Here is a 21,706-nt window from a genome sequence, read left to right as displayed (position 1 = left end):
TTTTGTCTGTCATAGTTGAAGTGTACCTATGATGAAAATTACAGGCTTCTCTCATCTTTTTAAGTGGGAGAACTTGCACAATTGGTGGCTGACTAAATACTTTTTTGCCCCACTATAATTATATTGTGCTACGTTTTATTTTTTTATTTTGTAAATATTTTCTTAACTATTTCTTGAACTACATTGTCAGTTAGTGGCTTGTAAGCATTTCACGGTAAGGTTTTATTTACCCGTTGTATTCGGCGCATGTGACAAGTATATTTGATTTGATTGTGCGCCCAATATGGCGTCAACCCCATATTATACAATTATAATTTTTATTTAACCTTTTATTTAACTTGGCAAGTCAGTTAAGAACAGATTCTTATTTACAATGACAGCCTAGTGGGAAACAGTGGGTTAACTACTGCTTTGCTTTATCTTGGCCAGGTTGCAGTTCTCAACTGGCCTACCTGGTTAAATCAAGGTGAAATAAAAACATTTAAAAACATCCTTTTTCAGGGGCAGAACAACATATTTTTTACCTTGTCAGCTCAGGGATTCGATCTAGCAACCTTTCAGTTACTGGCTCAATGCTTTAACCACTAGGCCACCTGCCGCCCCAAAATGACTGGACAATCTACAAAATCGGTTTATGGAACACTACAATTCTGTACGTTGATATGACATGTTACAATATGATTGATTTTATGTATGATAAGTATTTTCTCAATGTTTTAAATGTTCATTGTTTTAAATGCCAGAGCCCTTTATATGGCTGGGAGAAATGTTGCCTTATATTGCCATCTACAGGCCAATGTGTAATGTCACACTGCACCTTTATGTTAAATTGAGCAATTTAGTAATAAATAATAGACAACTTTGTCAATCTAGTATGACGCCTGGATTATTATTGATGACAAACTCATAATCATTTCCCAACTATCAAACAGACAAGCATCTCCTGACTTTCCACCATCCATATAGTGACAGACAGACCTGATATTGATCACAGTCAACAGGTTGTTTAGGAAAGGAAACGAGGCAAGGAAATAGCTAAAGTCAGATTAGTTCAACAGTCAAGGTTTATTGGTAACATTGTTTGAATAGGTTTTAGCTTATTTAGTAAGTTTCTTGTTTCTCAGTGGTCACAAGTCATTTCAAAACATCATATGTTACAGCAGTTCGTGTTACAAAAATGTTCAGTTTGAGGAATACAAACGACAGATCATTAAACATTGTTCCAACATCTTCCATCAGTCTCTCATCAACATTTTGTACGTAACCAAAACCATCATAGCACCAGACCTAGGTCAAATACTGTATTTGATGTGATTTGCACTTTTGGGACTATTTCATTGGTTCCATTGTACTGGGCATGCCAAATCAAGTGCAGCTCAACTATTTGAAAGTATGTATCTATTAGACCCAGAGAACACCTAGGGCTCTATTCAATCTGTAGTGCTGAAGCGTTACAGTTGCACGATAAAAACGTTCCTGATTGTTCCGACATCTGCAGCTTTTACCGTCAGCTAACATGGGAACTTTGTCTTTAAATTTTAATGATACAAATTGAATGGAGCCCCTATTGGCCAAATTTGTCTCCAGTCTGATTTTATTTGCCCCCCCCCTCCCCCCTCTAGTTTTCTGAGCAGAAAATACAAGTTTAATTGTTAGACATAAAAAAAAACAGTGAAAACACCAGCAAATCTGTTCCAAGTATTCCCACACATAATAGAGAGATATATCTGATCATTTACAAATGTAAGCAAGGTTTGAAAATATGATGTTTTAGTGAAATGTTATATATGTTTGGGTTTCTTGCTGTCAATTTGCAGTCTACAAATTATTTGCAATTATTTTCCGGCCCCCTGATCATCCGCTCAAGAAGAAAAAAAAATCAGCCGGCGGCTGAATCTAGTTGATGATACCTGTCTACTGTATGAGGTGATTCAGCAATAACTGTTGGATTGGCTCAAGCCCCTGTCTCTAGAGACTGACTGCTGTTTGGCATGGCTGATTCTAGTGCAGTGTTTCCCAACTCTGGTCCTCCAGTACCCCAACAGCACACATTTTAGTTGTAGCCCTGAACAAACACACCTCATTCAGCTCAATGAGGGCTTGATGATTAGTTGACAAGTAGAATCAGGTGTGCTTGTCCAGGCCCACAACAAAATGATATGGGGAGAGTTGGGTAAATTGAGCCGCCCTTGTTTCTAGGAAGCCATACACAGAATGGACCAAATATTTAGAAAGAGATCCTAATTGCATGTAGTCTGGGAAGAAAGAAACCACATGGAAACAGTACTAAACAAGTTCGGTCCAGAAAACAAATATTCACCAAGTCAAATGAATTTATTGATTGGTCAGTTGGGGTCAACCTTTGCATGAAAGTGCATCCTTGTAGCTGTGTAGGCTAATATAATCAAAATGTTTGCCTTGGGGTAAGTTTAGCCAATGGCTATGGGTTAAGTTTAGCCAATGGCTATGGGTTAAGTTTAGCCAATGGCTATGGGTTAAATTGAGCCAATGGCTATGGATTAAGTTGAGCCAATGGCAAGTTGAGCAAATTGAAGCATTTCTTCCCAGGCGTGTCCTCAAACTGTTTTTGAAAAGTGCAAAGTGTTTATCATGTGTTAAGACTGTGTTAAAATATGATTAATAGACTAATGTGATTGTGTTTGGGAAATAAAGACATGTGTTTAAAAAGGTAGGGGTAATAATTAATTCAGTACAGAAATGTATAGGTGGCTTAACTTACTCTGTCCTGCGGGTCAACTTAACCCATACCTGAGGTAAGCTAGGTTTTCAAAACTAATGTTTACATGAATTCTGATTATTTCCAGGGACACATAACATTCTGAAAAAATGACTCAACTTACCCCACTCTTCCCTACTGTTGGGGGTACTAAAGGACCGGTGTTGGGAAACACTGTTCTAGTGGGTCACATGAGAATGTAGTTTAAGCCCTTCAGCAATTTTCAGTCAGTCTTTAAGTGACCAAGGAGCCCAAGTTATTTTCACACAGGTTCTGGGAATAAAGCACAAAGCAACACGAATCACATAGTAAAATAAATTACACTTCATAAAATGGGCCATTCAGATTCTTACTGTATGTCCTTCTCAATTTCAGTTATCAGGTATTAGTTCTGAACGCTCAATAAAAAGTAAGTTGACTATAGTATAAAACCCTTATGTTCCACATCACGTTACTTTAAGTTAAGAATGCATAACAATAGAGTAGACAAGATCAATAAAAGTAGTTATATAGATGCAAACAGAATAATACTTATGTCCTTCACATATTATTCAATTTGTTATGAGCAATCTGACAGTTTATCAATATTTATTGATAAGAACATGTCTGGTTTCAGGAGTAACACATTTACAATTGGACAAATTCTGCCCTTTTCAAATATATGCCACCATATTGTTCTTAAAATGTGTGTTATTTAAAAACGGGTCATTCAGTTCACACACACAATGCTGATTTACTTTGTCCAAGATGTCCGACTGTTGTGTTCAATGTAATCTACTCACATTCGCCGTTTCATGGAATGGCTACATCCGTTTACACAGCACAACTTCACATGTACATAGCAGACATTGGATGAATATAACATCTGAATTTCTTCGGCTGTGAGTGATGAAGGAAAGAAACGGCCTCAGCAACAATTTGAATAATTAAATGGATGTTTTGTGCATAAAGATGACTAACGTGTCTTTTATTAGGAATGTTCTAATCTGACTTCTCTTAGCCACAGAGGTGTCATAATACCCATAAAACCTAGTGGTCAAACAGGAAAATGGTTCCAATCATTTCTCCATCATTCATATCCATAGGTGACTTTAGAAACACTTAAAATAAGGGCTGTGTTTCGTGTAGGCTTACCCTGGTGTGACGTTTTAATAACTGTGTAAATCTCACTCAGGCAAGGTGACTTTTATCAATATGTTTGGCTCTATTACTCTGATTCAAAAATGCTATTTGGCATCAAAGTAGACATCATGCAAAACTACAAATCCCTGCAAGCTCCTGCACGTCATCTCTAGCTGACACCTTAGTTAATCCAGATTCTTACCTTTGCCTTGATTCAGCTGTCTCATCCAGATCATCATGGCATTTGTAGTAGTTAATGATAGCCACATTAGCAGCTAATTAGCATTTGATTTTTGGGGGGTAAATACAAGAGAATATATATTGATATAAGTCACCTTGTCCGAGACAGATTTACACGGTTATTAAAACATCATGCCAGGGGGGAACATTTATGGTGGAAAAACGATTGGAACCAGTTCCTTGCTTGACCGCTAGGTTTTATGGCTATTATGACTCATACTGTGGTATTCTATATGGCCAACTAAGGAAATGTAATTTCTGGGCCGGGTATCAGTTAAACTGCAGTACCAAAGCAAGACTGCCGGAGCAGTCAAAACCGTGCTTATAGACAGAAACCCTGGCCCCTTGGTTGAGTTACTAACAATGGTCTATTGACAAATGTCTAGTCAATTGAATTTCACTTTATTAAATGCTTGACGCATCAGACAATTAGATTCACCAGTCTTCCCCTTACAAAACAACTTCCACCATTTAAAAGAGGAATATCGGTAACATGGATATTTCACATTATACATTAAAATCTGTATTAGTCGTTTGCAATGCAAACTATGGAGAAACACAGATAAATGGTGAGGTTGTAGGTGATGAATTGAGGCCGTCATCTTTTTCAATATAAGAACTGTAGCGAAGTGACGCCTTTGTCTGTACACAGCATGTACTGTATAATGATTCACAGCATGTACTGTATAATGATTCACAGCATGCCTCACCTTACTGTGGTGCTCTAATGGATTCAGCCTTTTTTTCCATAGGGTTTTTCCTGAGGTGTTGCCATAGTAACGGGCAACTTCTCCATCTTGGGTTGCAGCCACCTATACCCTGTAGTTCTGATAGATGACCACTAGTGGCAGCAATCTGGGGAGCTGGGTGTTCAAACAAGTCCAAAATGTTTGACTCTATGAACAAAGGATCTGAGATATGGTGGGGATAACAAAGGCCAGTTGTCTCCATGGCAACACACAAAAGGGAACACCTCAGCCTGGGCAAATTCAATATGTTTCTGTTGGCCTATTGAACACTGTGGTTACAAAGGAGGAAAAAACCCCTCTGTGAATTGTGCCTGGCCTAGCTCTCAGCATTGTTCCCTTTGAACTCAGTACAGGGAGACATGGCTGATATATGTACTATGAAATGCTGCCTGGCAGCTGGGGCACAACTGTTGTCCCTAATGAAGAGCTTAGAAAATCTGCTCCTACATTGGCCATGGGGGTCAAAGGTCACTGACAAGTTGACCTTAAGGAAACCTCCTGTGGGCCTCCTGACCTGTCACCCCCCACTTCTCCCCAGAGGACCAAGAGGTTTTAAGTCTGACTGACGTGCACAAGGCTGGGGTTGGGGTAAGGTGCAGTTAACTACATTTGTACTGCAAATGATCGCTACTGGTGGGCTAGCAGTAGAGTATATGCTGTCAGTACAAATGTATTTAGGTCATACAGTGGGTTGTGGGGTGAAGAGGAGGGGACTAGGAGCCCTGAGAAGGAGACACAGCGAGACGCTCAGAGATCCAGCCAGTGACTTCCTTCAGCACCGCCGCCACCGTCTCTGGGAGTTCATGGTGCAGGACGTGGTATGCTCCTTCGTACACCTGACAGAGACAACACACACACCGGGGTTTCCATTAGGGAAATGTGGAGCAGGAAATTTGACCAGCAACATTTTCATTTACCGGACATTTGAGAAACTTACCGGACCCATATGCATTTGGTGCATAATCTGGTTAAGGCGTCCACCCACGGCGCTCAGAATGACAAAACATGCAAGTGAGGATGCAACGATGTGTGGTCCTTCTTAACCGAATTCTGATGTGCACTTTGAACATGTTAGAATAACAGTCCACATGTCATTTTCCTCAGCCAACAAGCAAAATCGCTAGCCTCAATCTACTACAGTAGAAAAGTTGAAGCTACCTATTGTATTGGTCAGTGTGTCGAGAAGGAAATGGGACAGTTGTGGGATGATAGATCCCACATTAATACAACCAGTATTCATGTGGTTAACTCTCTCTCTCTAAGCTACATATCTATTTTTAAAGCATTGAGTTTGATGCAACAGATCAGAAAGTTTCTTTAAAATTCTAAACCCTAAAACTCGATCTCAAATTCAAGCTGCTTTATTGGCATGAGACATTGTCAATATTGCCAAAGCAACAATGTATACAATATACATTAATACATTTCTAAAAAATAATAATATAAAATGGTAGAAAATAATAATATAAAAATAATATAACGATAAGTCAATAGTAGAAATGTAATAAATGGAAAAATCTAAATATGGAAAATGAAACCAACTTATAACTAAAAACGGTCATCTTCACCATTACATCAGTACTACAACTACCATCACCATCATTAAACTGCTATCATTACCACCCATACCACTACTATTTGGAATGATTAACAATAATAGTAATAATAAGTAAGTTACTGCTTACTATGCAGATGTTATTATTCAGTGTCCCTCAGGCTATGGCAGGAAAATACATATTTGGCTGCAAGAGGAGCCATTGCTCCTTCGCCCATGTGAATTTTTAGTTTTTCCTCTGGGTTTAATAAGTTAACATTTGGAGTAAATGTAGTCATTTCTGTGAATAATGAATCTCTTTGCGAGGAATATAAGTAAAGGAGAAAGTGCATCTCTGTCTCTACCTCCCCTGTCGTGCAGTGACCACATACACGCTCCTCTTTGGGTAGCCATGTCTTATGTCTGCCGGTTTCTATTGCCAATTGATGGTCACTCAGTTGATGGACTTGCGCTCTCTCTCTCTCTGTGTGTGTGTCTCTCTCTCTCTCTCTCATATTACCTCTCTCTCTCTCTCTCTCTCTCTCTCTCTCTCTCTCTCTCTCTCTCTCTCTCTCTCTCTCTCTCTCTCTCTCTCTCTCTCTCTCTCTCTCTCTCTCTCTCTCTCTCTCTCTCTCTCTCTCTCTCTCTCTCTGTGTGTGTGTGTGTTTCTCTCTCTCTCTGTGTGTGTGTGTGAGTGTTTCTCGTTCTCTCTCTCTCTGTGTGTGTTTCTCGCTCGCTCTCTCTCTCTGTGTGTGTTTCTCGCTCTCTCTGTGTGTGTGTGTTTCTCTCTCTCTCTCTCTCTCTCTCTCTCTCTCTCTCTCTGTTTCTCTCTCTCCGTGTGTGTGTGTGTGTGTGTTTCTCTCTCTCTCTGTGTGTGTGAGTGTTTCTCATTCTCTCTCGCTCTCTGTGTGTGTGTGTGTGTGTTTCTCGCTCTCTTTCTCTCTCTCTCTGTGTGTGTTTCTCTCGCTCTCTCTCTGTGTGTGTGTTTCTCTCTCTCTCTGTGTGTGTGTGTGTGTGTTTCTCTCTCTCTCTGTGTGATGATGTATTAACTTGGAACAGCCAGTGAAACAAATACAGAATGTTCAAGAGCAGAAAAGATGGTGTCCTTTCTAAATATACTGGCTTGTCTATATCAGTTTGTATGACTTAGTGTCTGACCTATTCACATCTGTTGAGACATGTCTGGTTTTGGCCTGTCTGCAGTGCTAAGAATGTGCAAAGTTGGATTCAAATCAAAGGGTGGCTACTTTGTTCAACAAACCAAAATATATTTGAGATTCTTATATGTGTTATAGTTGATGTCTTCACTATTATTCTACAATGTAGAAAAATAAAGAGAAACCCTTGAATGAGTCGGTGTGTCCACACTTTTGACTGGTACTGTATGTCTCTGGTGCTGGTCCCACCTTAATCTTCTTGTCCGTGCTCTGGGCCATGTCAAACATCATCTGGGACCCTCTAATGTCACACAGCTTGTCGTCGTCACCATGGAGAAGCAGGAAGGGCCAGGTGATGGCAGGGACCTCTCTCTCGATCCGCGCCACCGCGCCCATCAGCTGCATGCCAAATGACACACGCAGCCCACCGTGATGGTTCAACTCGTCATTGTCATACGCCTCAACCTGCAGGGTAAAGGAAGGGACCGTTGAGTGACCACTGAGCATGTTTGATTTCCTTTAGGCGTTCCCTGATAGTATCCCACAGGGTACTTGGCTTTCTCAATATTGACACGATGCAAATACTACTCTACAAGATCTGGCCTGAATACATTGTGTCCAGTATATAACACTCACTGCTGAAGTTTATCTCAGGCCATATCCTGGTGCTTTGAATAATAAAAAAATGGAGAACTGTAACACTCATTACCTATTTTCTGTCTAGAAGCTTGACACCAGACCTGCACCTGCCTTTGTTGTGATAAGTGCATTTCCTCAACATAACAGGTTGTGAAAGGAGAGAAGGGTGAGAGCCCGATACCCATTGTTGTCTGTTGCTTCCCTTGTTTAAGGGTAACTTTGGGTGTAAACAGAGAACTGGATGACGTGACAAATCCCTAGGCCTGGATCTCAGTCAAGACTCTATTGTGGAGCAGCCTTTGAAACGGCAAAACATACACAACATACAAACCCAGACATATGAGCTCCTATCCAGTCTTATCGCCAACTCTCGTTCTTCATTCAATCACGTTGTCCTTTGTGACTAAATAAACTCTTTAACTCTAACTTCTACATCCTAAACATCTGCTTCATGTATTTGCACACGGATGTATGTACACACACGCAAGCATGCACACACACACACTCCATAGATCAGTCTCACCTGTTTTTGGTCCCGTGAAATCCATTTAGAATCAATAGAGCCCAGAGAGAGACTAGGCACCATGTGATTTAGGACTTTAGCCAGGAACACCTGTAGACAACAAATAAGGAAATCCCCAGCGATTACAAAGGAATGTAGGGAACTAATACAGCTCTGGTCAGTGGTTAAGTACTTGTACAAACAAACGGTATGGTACTGAGTTGTATGGATCTGTAGACATTGGTGACCCGCTAAATGAGAAGGGACTGGGTGCAGGTGAAACCATAGAACTAGATATCCCAGAACGGACATCCTCATTCAAGTTATTGGGAGGATGGTGGGTGAGAAGTAAGTAAAGCATATTTGTATGGGAGAAACCCACCTTGAAGGGTGTGGCAGATTCTGGGTTCATCTTGACCATAGGTGCAATCAGAGCCACACCGGCAAAGTCATTAGGTCGTTCACACGCCGTCAGAATGGAAATGGCTCCACCCTGAATGAAAGGGGAAAAGGAAGAGAAGTTATGACATCTTCTGTGATTTAAATCAAATAAGCGAGGGTAAAGTAATTAGGAGATGCACAACCGCTTTCTAGAATTAATCAATTTGGCACAGATAATTCTTGATGTTTTTCTGGGAGACCAATTTGTTTGAACAGTGTTTGTCTGCCCAGACATTTGAATATTCATGAGTGGGGGCCTCTATCGAGTGAGCCTCTAAATAGATCACATATATAACACGAACATAGCTAGATCTATTTAGTAATAACCATACAATTTAGCTCAGTTGGTAGAGCATGGCACTTGTCATGCTGGGTAGTGGGTTTGATTCCCGGGACCACCCAGAGGTAAAAAGTATACACTCATGACCAAGTTGCTTTGGATAAAAGCATCTGCTAAATGGCATATACAGGGAATTGGGAAAGTATTCAGACCCCTTCCCTTTTTCCACATTTTGTTACGTTACAGCCTTATTCTAAAATGGATGAAATAAAAACAATGTCCTCTTCTATCTACACACAATACCCCATAATGACAAAGCGAAAACAGGTTTTAGACATTTTTTTCAAATGAATTAAAAATAATATAAAGAAATGCCTTATTTACATAAGTATTCAGACCCCTTTCTATGAGACTCGAAATTGAGCTCAGGTATATCCTGTTAATAAATAGCCCATAGTAGCAAGTAATTACAATTTAGCTAAATTAACACCGGAGTGATAGATGTGCAAATAGAAATACTGGTGTGCAAAAGAGAAGAAAGGTAAATAAAAACAATATGGGGATGAGGTAGGTAGATTGGATGGGCTATTTACAGATGGGCTATGTACAGCTGCAGCGATCGGTTAGCTGCTCGGATAGCTGATGTTTAAAGTTAGTGAGGGAAATAAATATAAGTCTCCAGCTTCAGCGATTTTTGCAATTCGTTCCAGTCAGTCATTGGCAGCAGAGAACTGGAAGGAAAGGCAGCCAAAGAGGGTGTTGGCTTTGTGGATGACCAGTGAGATATACCTGCTGGAGCGCGTGCTACAGGTGGGTGTTGTTATCGTGACCATTGAGCTGAGATAAGGTGAAGCTTTACCTAGCAAAGACTTATAGATGACAGGTTGATAGAATTGTCCGGAGAGCTCCGAGACAGGATTGTGTCGAGGAACAGATCTGGGGAAAGGTACCAAAACATTTCTGCAGCATAGAAGGTCCCCAAGAACACAGTGGCCTCCATCATTCTTAAATGGAAGAAGTTTGGAACCACCAAGACTCTTCTTAGAGCTGGCCGCCTGGCCAAACTGAGCAATCGGGGGAAGAAGGGAGGTCAGGGAGGTGACCAAGAACCGGATGGATGGTCACTCTGACAGAGCTCCTCTGTGGAGATGGGAGAAACTTCCAGAAGGACAACCATCTCTGCAGCCCTCCACTAATCAGGCCTTTATGGCCAGACGGAAGCCACTCCTCAGTAAAAGGCACATGACAGCCCGCTTGGAGTTTGACAAAAGGCACCTAAAGGACTCTCAGACCATGAGAAACAAGATTTTCTGGTCTGATGAAACCAAGATTGAACTCTTTGGCCTGATTGCCAAGTGTCACGTCTGGAGGAAACCTGGCACCATCCCTACAGTGAAGCATGGTGGTGGCAGCGTCATGCTGTGGGGATGTTTTTCAGCGGCAGGGGCCGGGAGACTAGTCAGGATCGAGGAAAAGATGAACAGAGCAAAGTACAGAGTGGTCCTTGATGAAAACCTGCTCCAGGAGCACTCAGGACCTCAGACTGGGGAGAAGGTTCACCTTCCAACAGGACAACAACCCTAAGCACACAGCTAAGACAACGCAGGAGTGGCTTCGGGGGCAAGTGTATGAATGTCCTTGAGTGGCCCAGCCAGAGCCCGGACTTGAATGCAACCGAACATCTCTGGGGAGACCTGAAAATAGCTCTGCAAAAATAGAAAATAGCTCCCTATCCAACCTGACAGAGCTTGAGAGGATCTGCAGAGAAGAATGGCAGAAACTCCCCAAATACAGGTGTGCCAAGCTTGTAGTGTCATACTCAAGAAGACTCAAGGCTGCAATCGCTGCCAAAGGTGCTTCAACAAAGTACTGAGTAAAGGGTCTGAATACTTATAACAATATGTGATATTTCAGTTTTTCTTTAATGAAGAATTTGCTGAAAATTATAAAAACCTGTTTTTGCTTTCTCATTATGATATTTTATGTGTAAAAAATGGTTTTAATCAATTTTAGAAAAAGGCTGTAACATAACAAAATGTGGAAAAAGTCAAGGGGTATGAATACTTTCCGAATGCACTGTATAATGAATATATTCTTTGGATCTCTCTAATAACTAATCAAGAGAGACCACAAATGCCGACAGTATTTAGCACCTCTGAACAGTGTCTGCAGTCAATCTCTTTTGTGTTCACACAACAAAGACTTTGGAAGTCATCAACCAGTTAACACATTGTTAAAATACTCCAAACCCTAGGTGGCAGTAGCGATGTTTGGCATTGCATATCCGTGCGTATTGTTTATGGTCTAGATATCAAGCGATCTGCTCTAATGTTGCTATTTTGTAGAAAGCCATTATTGATACCAGCCGGATGGCCAGAGCTAGCAAGATGACAAAGAAACAATTTAATTCCCTCTCCTTTACCCCATACTACCAGTGCCAGCCCATAGCCAAATGTTTACCTAGCTAGCTAAAGTTAGCATATTTGCTAGTTAGTACAACATAGCTAGCTAGCTAAGGACACTGCTAAGTATCAGCTAACACAGGCAGCTGTTTCATGGAAACTAGTTAATCTATAGTGATTTAATTATAATGTCAATGCTAGCTACAGTGGTTAGCTAGCTTGGAGGAAGTATTTAGTGTTGTGTGCATTGCGTCTGTGCACTTAGCTAGCTACCACCCATAGCCTACATTGCATATGAAGTGTTACTGGCTCATCTGTGGATGTATAGAGAAAATGCCCAATTCTTTCCTTCTTTTGTTGGCTCCCCCACGTGGGGGTTTGTGTTCTCTGATTGTCTCAAAGTCAATTTGTTGGCCACTGACGAGCATTGCGATCAAGTAGAATCGGTAGGTTTGTCGCAACTCGGTCAGAACGCTGCAAGTACCGCTTTTGTTCTAGCAAGAGAAGGAACGACATCCCACTGTGATAAGTACCTATCGGCAAGGAGATTCCCTGTGTGTTTCATGCTATAGAGAGACAGACAGAGAGAGAGAGGCCTTTGGGGGATTGAGCAGGAAGGGTGAGCGAGAAACAGAGAGGCTCTTTAAGGAACTGATGAGAAAGGCCTCCACTAGAAATACACACACAAACACACACTAATCCCCGACTGCAATGAGGGGGAAAATACTTGCATAGTGTTGCGTCCCCTGACACTATGAATACTTGGATTGTGGTTATGTAAGGCCCTAACATACTGACATTACATAAAGGCCTGGTTCTGACGAAGTTGGAAATGGAAGAGGGCCAGATCTACAGAACCAGAGTGGGAGATGGGGAAGGAGGGAGGAATGAGTTAGGTGGTCAGTAAGTACAGAAAAAGAGGAGAAGGAGGGATGGAGGGAGAAATTGGTCAGTAAGGAGCAAGGGTCTGTATAGCTCACTAACCAGGACAGCAGTGAAAGATCAGTAGGAGAGTGGGCAGTGTAGCAAGGTTTAAGCTTGGATAAGAGGGTCTGTTTTTGAGGGCAGTGAGGGTCACTGGTCAATTCATCAGTGGTCAGTGCATGCACTGCAGTAAAGGATGCTTTGGGACTATGTGTATCTGGACTAGTCTGTATCTGGATTAAGATTCTTAAACATGCCATTTGTGTTGACTGAGACCACAGACTTCAGGTCTTTAAAAAACTTCTTAGGGATAGGAGTCCTGCTAGCGGAACAACTTCCGTTGAAACTGGCGAGCGAGCAATTCAAATAAATAATCAGAAATATTATGGATTTTAAACATTTATGTACATATAAGTGTTTTATATCGGCTGAAAGCTTAAATTCTTGTTAATCTAACTCCACTGTCTGATTTACAGTAGCTATTACTGCGAAAACATGCTGTGTGATTATTAGAGGACGGCACCCCACATCAAAATGTTTTTCCACCGGCACATGTTTCATACATTCACAAATAACGATTATATATTCACTTATTTTTGAAAATCTTCCTCTGATTTGTCAAGTTGACTGAGACCACAGGCTTCAGGGCTTTAATGGCAATAGTGGTGGTGGTATTTGCCCGACACAAGAAGTGCACAATTTGACGCTGCTCGTACATTACAGTCTCTAGGCATCAGACATGGGTTCTAAGCATTGCTTTTTCATATTCATTTGGGGCTGGTTTCCCAGACACAGATTAAGCCTAGCCCTGGACTAAAAATGACTTTAAATGGAGCTGCTCCATTGAGCATACCTTTTAGTCCTAGACTAAGCATCATCTGTGTCCGGGAAGCCGGCCCACATGCCTGTAAAATGCCAAGCCTTACCTCACTCCACAGGCTTTTCCATCACAATAACTTCCCATTAAAACGTCCTGTTTAAATGTTTACGTTCAGACGTTCTAAACATTTACTCTACTAAAATTGCCTACATTCCAGGCATAGTGAAACAAAGTACTCTAATTATAACAGCAGGTCAAACCCAGGGGAAGGCTGTCTATAGGTGCATGGCTGGTGGTACATGAGGGAATCTAAAGGATTGCTATAACAATGAGGATCTTGACCAATAGGCTACAGGTGGTTTCCATTGTTCGTGGGCTTTACGACACAGAAGCAGAGTTCAGTCATAGAACAGCAGAACAAGCAAACATAGACAGGAAAGAGCAGAACAGAAGGGAAACAAGGCCTCTAATGCTAAATACGGTAAATCCTTTTGAAAGCCTGACTTGGCACTATTGGTTCTTACAAAGCTAGACTTTCAAAGGACACCATCTCCCAAGAGTTTGCAGAATAAATGATGTCATACACGTCAGCTGTGATGTCAGAGCATCTGTGGTCATTTGAGTCACACTGAGTGTAGGGGGTGTTGAATGCAGGCCTTGTCTAATGTTTGTGTGATGGATATAGCCTTAAGGTAACCCTGGCCCTATGACCTCTGAGAAAACAGTTTGTCCTGTATTGTACTGAGAGGTAAACATGCCATAGCCCCTGGCAATAATACAGTCTCAATGTTTGGTCAGGGAGGAGACTAAAGAGGGTACCGCACCATAGAATGTCCAATGATGAAGATTGGCAGGTCAGGGTGTCGTCCCTTCATCAGGTCAATGTGCTGGAGGGAGTCTCTGACAAACACCTGGAAGTCCTTAATATTCATCCTGTCTCCTTCACTCTGGCCATGGCCAACTGATGGAGGGAGAGAGAGACACGAGATGAGACGAGAGAAACTACTGAGTTACAGAGACAAGAGGGGAATAAATTGCCCACTCTCCCCCTCATTACTCTCTGTGCAGAAAAGAGGGAGAGCTAACACTTTGCTCTGAGCATGCCAATGAAGCCAGTGTTTCCCCTATATGCATTCATCAGTGGCACACCACTGCTGCTAAATAGTGGCTACCATAACACACACACACACACACACACACACACAAAGTTTGGACACAGCTACTCATTCAAGGGTTTTTCTTTATTTTTACTATTTTCTACATTGTAGAATAATAGTGATGACATCAAAACTATGAAATAACACACATGGAATCATGTAGTGAACAAAAAAGTGTAAACAAATCTAAATATATTTTAGATTCTTCAAAGTAGCCACCCTTTGCCTTGATGACAGCTTTGCATACTCTTGGAATTCACTCAACCAGCTTCACCTAGAATGCTTTTCCAACAGTCTTGAAGGAGTTCCCACATATGCTGAGCATTTGTTGGCTGCTTTTCCTTCACTCTGCGGTCCAACTCAACCCAAACCATCTCAATTGGGTTGAGGTCGGGTGATTATGGAGGCCAGGTCATCTGATGCAGCACTCCATCACTCTCTTTCTTGGTCAAATAGCCCTTACACAGCCTGGAGGTGTGTTTTGGGTCATTGTCCTGTTGAAAAACAAATTATAGTCCCACTAACCCCAAACCAGATGTGATGGCGTATCGCTGCAGAATGCTGTGGTAGCCATGCTGGTTAAGTGTGCATTGAATTCAAAAATAAATCACAGACAGTGTCACCAGCAAAGCACCCCCACACCATCACACCTCCTCCTCCATGCTACATGGTGGGAACCACACATGCAGAGATCATCCGTTCACCTACTCTGCGTCTCATAAAGACACGGCGGTTGGAACCAAAAATCTCAAATTTGGACTCATCAGACCAAAGGACAGATTTCCACCGGTCTAATGTCCATTGCTCGTGTTTCTTGGCCCAAGCAAGTCTCTTCTTCTTAGTGGTGTCCTTAGTAGTGTTTTTTTTGCAACAATTCGACCATGAAGGCCTGATTCAAGCAGTCTCCTCTGAACAGTTGATGTTGAGATGTGTCTCTGTGAAGCATTTATTTAGCTTCAATCTGAGGTGCAGTTAACTTATCCTCTGCAGCAAATGTTACTCTGGGTCTTCCTTTCCTGTGGAGGTCCTCATGAGAGCCAGTTTCATCATAGTGCTTGATGGTTTTGCGACTGCACTTGAAAAAACTTTCAAAGGTCTTGACATTTTCCAGATTGACTTCATGTCTTAATTAAGGATGGACTGTCGTTTCTCTTTGCTTATTTGAGCTGTTCTTGCCATAATATGGAGTTGGTCTTTTACCAAATAGGGCCATCTTCTGTATACCACCCCTACCTTGTCACAACACAACTGATTGGCTAAAACGCATTAAGAAGGAAAGAAATTCCACAAATTAACAGTGCCGGAAATAGCAGTGAAAGGTGCGTGTGTCTGTCCTTGCTCGTCTGTGTCAAACATCCCTGTTAACTGAAATGTATTCCAGGTGACTACCTCATGAAACTGGTTGAGAAAATGCAGAGTGTGCAAAGCTGTCATCAAGGCAAAGGATGACTACTTTGAAGAATCTCAAATATAAAATATATTTTCATTGTTTAACACTTTTTTGGTTAATACATGATTCCCTATGTGTAATTTCATTAGTTTTGATGTCTTCACTATTATTCTACAATGTAGAAAATAGTAAAAATAAAGAAAAACTCTTGAATGAGTAGGTGTGTCCAAACATTTGACTGGTACTGTATATATATATATTTAAATTTAAAAAATGGGGGACCTTGCCACTGCTGCTGAAAGAAAGCATTCAGAACATGTGCCTTTCTCTCTCATAGCTTCCACTGATAATGGTGCAATGGAAGCCCATTGGTGTCTGTCAGGTGATGCTGCTCTTTGCTCCTCAGCAGTGAAGGGTGTGTGTGTGTGTGCATGCTCGTCTGTGTCAAACATCCCACTCTCTCCTAGTGATTCAATATTTTGGTTATTACTTTGAAACTCAATGGAAAAAGATTTGACTGTCGTAGACAAATGACATTTATTAACACCCTCCTCATTACTGTATAATAACCTTAGAATAGGTCATTTCTGTAGCGTAAAATAAGTGCTACCCCTGTGGCTCTGTAAGAGGTGCTGCAGGCTGTTTAACTCACCATGGTCGTGTGCAAAGACAAGCAGAGACTGTTCCTTCAGGGTCTGGCCGATCTCATCATACGGCCCACAATGCTCCCCTGCCCCATGGGCCACGAACACCAGAGCCCTGCAAGAAATGGGGAAGGAGAAGTCAGTCACATTACATGCACATAGGCACATGGACACACATTAACAACACAAAAACAACATCCTTGTGATCACCATCAAGGGTTTCATCAGAGTTAAACATCTCACATCCTCCAGCGATAGCAGCTATCAGAACCACGACACACCCTTGTTTGCCCACAGAGCAGCAGAGTTAAGTGGAAACAGACAGTGGACTAATCTCCAAAAACAGACACATAGCCAACAGAAAGAGCAGGGAGCCAACCCAGCTTGCCAATGCTGCTTTAGTTCCTGCTTATAACCAGTTTGCAAAACTGAGTGAAGCTCTCAGTCAATGGCAATTAGCCTGAATATGCTCAGAGAAGGAGATGCGAAAGGAAGAGTGAGAGTGGCTGTTCATTAAACTTCATTAGTATCTCTGTTCCAGTTTCTCTCTCTCATTCTTATTTGAGAGCCTCCGGCAGGCTAGAGCTTCACATGTACTTGTTGGCTAAGAAGGAGTTTCTCAAAGCGTGCCTTTGTGTGAACATAATGTTCCCAACACACATGGGACAGTAGGACTTCTATAGAGCTAATCTCAGTATATTCGGTCTTGAGAATGGTAGTAGGGAGTCAAAATTCTGTCCCTCCCTCTATCTCTCCAAGGAATTTGGACCCACTTGTCTCCCAGAATGTGGCTTTGAACCAGGCTTATCAAATGCTGCCTCTAGCCTGAAAGAACATCAAGTTTTCCCGCAGCATGAAACGAGCCAAGACGATAATCCTCTTTATGAGATGCAGACTGAACTCTGCTTCATAGCACATGGACTGATATCCACCATGAATAGATTCATTCACTCAAACACAACAAGACTGGTCAATCTCTATGGCATATCAAGCTGCACGTGTGTAGTCGAGGTAGGGAGAGGTTGTAAATGGGCCAGGGCCTGAACACTGGCATCTTAATCAGATCAAGGGCCTAAGCTGCTCAACACTCCAGGGCCATAGCCCTGACTGCAGACTGTGTGAGACAGGGCTGGGGACACCACAGTGAATACAGCTACAACCAGAACAGCCAAATGAGCACGTCTTGGTAGGTGTGTGTCAGTGAGTAGTGAGAGAGACTAAAAGCAATAAGACAAACATTCAAGTCAGCCTTGTTTGGTAAGGAAATTATTGTAATCCTGATTCAATTGTGTAAAACATCAATAGTGGAATGACCCACTTAACTACATGCAGTGTGTGTGTGTGTGTGTGTGTGTGTGTGTGTGTGTGTGTGTGTGTGTGTGTGTGTGTGTGGACACGTTTTAATATACTTGTGAGTATATTAAATGCTTGTTGAAAAGTCCTCACAATAATAGCAAACCAACAAAAATGCAGAGAAGTGAGGACATTTTGCCAGTCCTCACTTGTAAAAAGGCTATTTTAGGCTTAGGGGTTAGGGTTATTATTAGGGATATTGGTTAGGTTAGGGAGTTAGGGTTAGGTTTAATGTTGGGGTAAGGTTTAGCAGTATTTCTCAAGTAAAAAAAAATTGCATGAAAACGAGTCATCTATCTTTGTATGATAACAAACACTTCATTGAAGAATCTCTACTGTTGACCAATGACCGACAAAGGGGCGTAGACTTCGGCTCCGAACTTCAGCTTTTCGAGAAAACAAAATGGTGTGCACGAACAGCCCCCCCCCCCCCCCCCCCCCCCCCCCCCCCCACAAAAAAACTTGTCAAAGACCAAAACCAACAAAAACTTCCCAGAATGTCATAATATATGCACGGACTGTTCCGGATGGGAAATACGCAGATGCCTTTACACTCTATATGCCCAGTCAGTGATGCCATCAATGGACATGTATGGCAGAAATGGCATGCACTTGATGTTACAACACATTTTTAAACAAGCATTCATTTTATTTTAATCCAACCTTTAAAACCTGAGGGGCTGGATCTCACAAAATCATAAAGGGGAGAATCCATAGCTTGTAGAGATTTACACCAAAACGGTCATTTTTATAAATGATGCCACCACATGAACAGAAAGCCCTAAAATATGTTTCTCTCTGATTTTCCCACCCCCATATGAGATGCCAAATACTAGCCTCCAGTCTAAAGAATAGCATGTGCTAAACAAACAGTGCTCTACTATAAACTGACCCACACTACTGTCAGTAGAAATGATTCAATTAGCAGTATTCTAGGGACCTGATGGTAACCATAGTGACAGCACGTCTGTAGTAAGACTGTTCTGCTGAGGAGGATGAATGGTTGCTGCAGTAACCGTTGCTAGACCGCAGTGCAGGCATGTAAATGGTTGTTGTTGTGTGCGATGTGGGTGTACTGTACTTACTGTACTGTGCCATTGGACTAGCCTGCACCCTGTCTACACTGACTGTAATGTTGATTGAATTTGGTTCATACACTAGGAGTGACATTCTGTAGCCTGGCCTATATGACAGGAGCTGTGTGTGTGATCCGAGACAGATTCTCAATCCGCCCACAAACAAGGAACATGTTTACATGTTTATAGAGAAGTGAGACCACAAACACCCTGTCAGAGCTAGCATGAGTCAGTTGTAGGCTACTGCAAGCTCCATGGTTTGGTGTGACACTAGCTTGACTACAGTCCAGATGTTGTGTGCCTCTGTTTCCAGGCCCAACTCTCTGTCTCTGATGTATTGGAGTCTGTTCCATTTTAAATGGTGTTATGGGGTGAGGGGGCAGGGACCAAGGACAGGTGCATAATAACTTACTGTATTGAAAACGTTATGTTGTATCTTAGTTGTATCTAGAGTCTGACAGTCTCTAACAGGCTGGTGTAGCCTCAAAAATATATTATCTCTGTGTAAAATGTTACTTTTTATTATAGGACACATAGGATACATAGCAGTTGACGTTCTATTAAATAATGAATGCATTGTTAATAATTTCAAAAATACACGCACAACCTCCGGACATGGCAGGTGACGAAAACAATGTCGTTGTCTTCGATCATCCACGCTCTTTTATGGATTATACCTCGTTTTACACATCACGTCACATTTCTTCCACTGACCTTGGGGGGCCCTCCGGCTCCCAGTAGCGGCAGAACAAGTGCTGTCCGTCGGCGTTGACGATGTGCTGCAAGTCGGCGTAGGGGACACCTTGCGGAGTCCGCCGCGGAGCTCCTGGTTCGGGCATGGAGGCGCCGAGGACCCACTCTGCAACATAAACACGGAGCACAGATATTAGGTCGGTGCTATACAGGTAGGACAGACCGGCGAAAAACAAGCACGTGACCAAGACGTTCATTGTTCGCTATTTTTCATTAATTTGCTGGCTGGCTGGTGGTCAGCAGCAAGCGATTCCGCAGTTTAGAAATATTTTTTTTCAATTCAATACAGCGATCTACGTCACGGAAGCGTAAACCTATGTTCAACTCGCCTCTCCCCGGGCGACTGTGGTCACGCTTCACCACAACCCCTCCCCTTCACGCTCAGCAGCTGACTTTTATGGCAAGTGCACATTAAATGGATAGCAATACAGTCTTATGTTACAGTAACAATAGGGAGTTCTTGACTTGGGCAGACGCTCACCTCAGCTGAGTACCAGCACCTCAAATGTTCTACTGCTTGAGCTCCTGTTCCTCTTATAGAATACTAACTCAAAAGTATTGTGGAGCTCCTGCACCTAAATATAAACAGTACCAGCACCCAAAATGAGTACCAGCACCTATTTCAGTCCAAGTCCAGCACTGACAATAGGCTACAGTGCAGTCAAGGTGACTGAATGTAGGCTACAGAATGAATGTCGTGCAAAAGAGGTTGTCTGTAAAAACCAAACATATAAATGTTAACGAATGTGCGCCTTGGAATAGACTATGGGTCAATTAACTATTGATGATAGTGCTTCTGATAAGCTATAAATAGATCGGCCACAGTCTCAAGGGACATGAGGGGACACTGTCGACAACACTACTAGTTTTGGCACTGTCGAAAGTGGGGTCAAATAGCATACACAAGCGATACATATAGCCAGAATTTCTAGAAATACTTAATTTTTGATAGCCTGTGTCATATAAGGGTCCACAGTCCAATGTTTCAACATATTACATTTGGCTACTTATAACAATGTAGCCAAACGTGACATTTTTGTGATTTAACTGGCATACCTGTCACATTTGTTACATTATTATTAGTAGCAACATTGTATCTGTTGAATAAAATTCAATATTCATAGGTGGACAGTAAACTCTTGGCTGAGATAACAGCAAGAAATGGAAACCATTCTTGAGGTCTTGTTTTTATAATGATGATGACTGGCAAAAAAAGTTGACCAACCTTATGTCCTGAAAGGTCTGTCAAGTTTCTGCCTCCTCTCACAAGGCTCTCTCTTTCTTTTCAGCTCTTTTGGGTGAAGTTGCGTGGCTGCTTGTAGGTAATGCGTGTGAGAGGAAACACCAAATACACACACTGACTGAAACCCATTTCCAGCAGGCGAATGGAGCTTCACATACTAGACCAAAATGCCTCCTCTCTCTCTCTCTCTCTCTCTCTCTCTCTCTCTCTCTCTCTCTCTCTCTCTCTCTCTCTCTCTCTCTCTCTCTCTCTCTCTCTCTCTCTCTCTCTCTCTCTCTCTCTCTCTCTCTCTCTCTCTCTCTCTCTCTGAACAGAGAATAGGTGATGATAATCTAATGGTCACTCTCTCTTTCTCACACACAAACCCACACACATGTACACAGAGAGAGAGTTCCCATGAAGTAATAACAGGTACGTTACATACTAAGAATTTAAGAAAACATTTGTAGACTAATGCATTATCATCCAGAAACATGATATCAAATCACATACAGTAACAGTCAAAACTTTGGACAAACCTACTCATTGAAGGGTTTTTCTTTC

At 41.9% G+C, this 21,706-nt stretch overlaps 1 protein-coding gene across 2 annotated transcripts; it reads right to left on the bottom strand.

Moving 5' to 3' along the window:
• Positions 1-1,046: 1,046 nt before the first annotated feature.
• Positions 1,047-21,382, bottom strand: mgll (monoglyceride lipase). 2 transcript variants are annotated; one of them, XM_021566538.3, is made up of 8 exons: positions 21,146-21,382; positions 19,882-20,026; positions 16,747-16,853; positions 14,372-14,508; positions 9,063-9,173; positions 8,702-8,791; positions 7,789-8,004; positions 1,047-5,684 (listed from the first exon to the last, which is right to left on the bottom strand). In XM_021566538.3, the coding sequence occupies exons 2-8, from the start codon at positions 20,004-20,006 to the stop codon at positions 5,562-5,564; spliced, it is 909 nt and encodes a 302-aa protein (XP_021422213.1). In that variant the 5' UTR covers positions 20,007-20,026; positions 21,146-21,382; the 3' UTR covers positions 1,047-5,561. The 2 variants fall into 2 exon arrangements, with proteins under 2 accessions (XP_021422213.1, XP_021422212.1); XM_021566537.3 differs by lacking the exon at positions 21,146-21,382 and having other exon boundaries at positions 19,882-20,297.
• Between the last annotated feature and the right edge of the window lie 324 nt (positions 21,383-21,706).

This window comes from Oncorhynchus mykiss, chromosome 16 (assembly GCF_057628025.1).
Source record: "Oncorhynchus mykiss isolate SJ-2025 chromosome 16, ASM5762802v1, whole genome shotgun sequence".
Classification (NCBI taxonomy): Eukaryota; Metazoa; Chordata; class Actinopteri; order Salmoniformes; family Salmonidae; genus Oncorhynchus; species Oncorhynchus mykiss.
Note: the sequence above shows the minus strand (reverse complement) of the source record. Positions and strands in the feature narration are given on the sequence as shown.

Excerpts from the sequence above, each read along its gene's own strand:
- mgll (XM_021566537.3), bottom strand. The coding sequence starts at position 20,117 with ATGAACGTCTTGGTCACGTGCTTGTTTTTCGCCGGTCTGTCCTACCTG. Across the intron at positions 16,854-19,881 it reads GAGCCGGAGGGCCCCCCAAG|GGCTCTGGTGTTCGTGGCCC; the intron begins GTCAGTGGAAGA and ends CATTTCTTGCAG. Across the intron at positions 5,685-7,788 it reads GCACGGACAAGAAGATTAAG|GTGTACGAAGGAGCATACCA; the intron begins GTGGGACCAGCA and ends TGTCTCTGTCAG.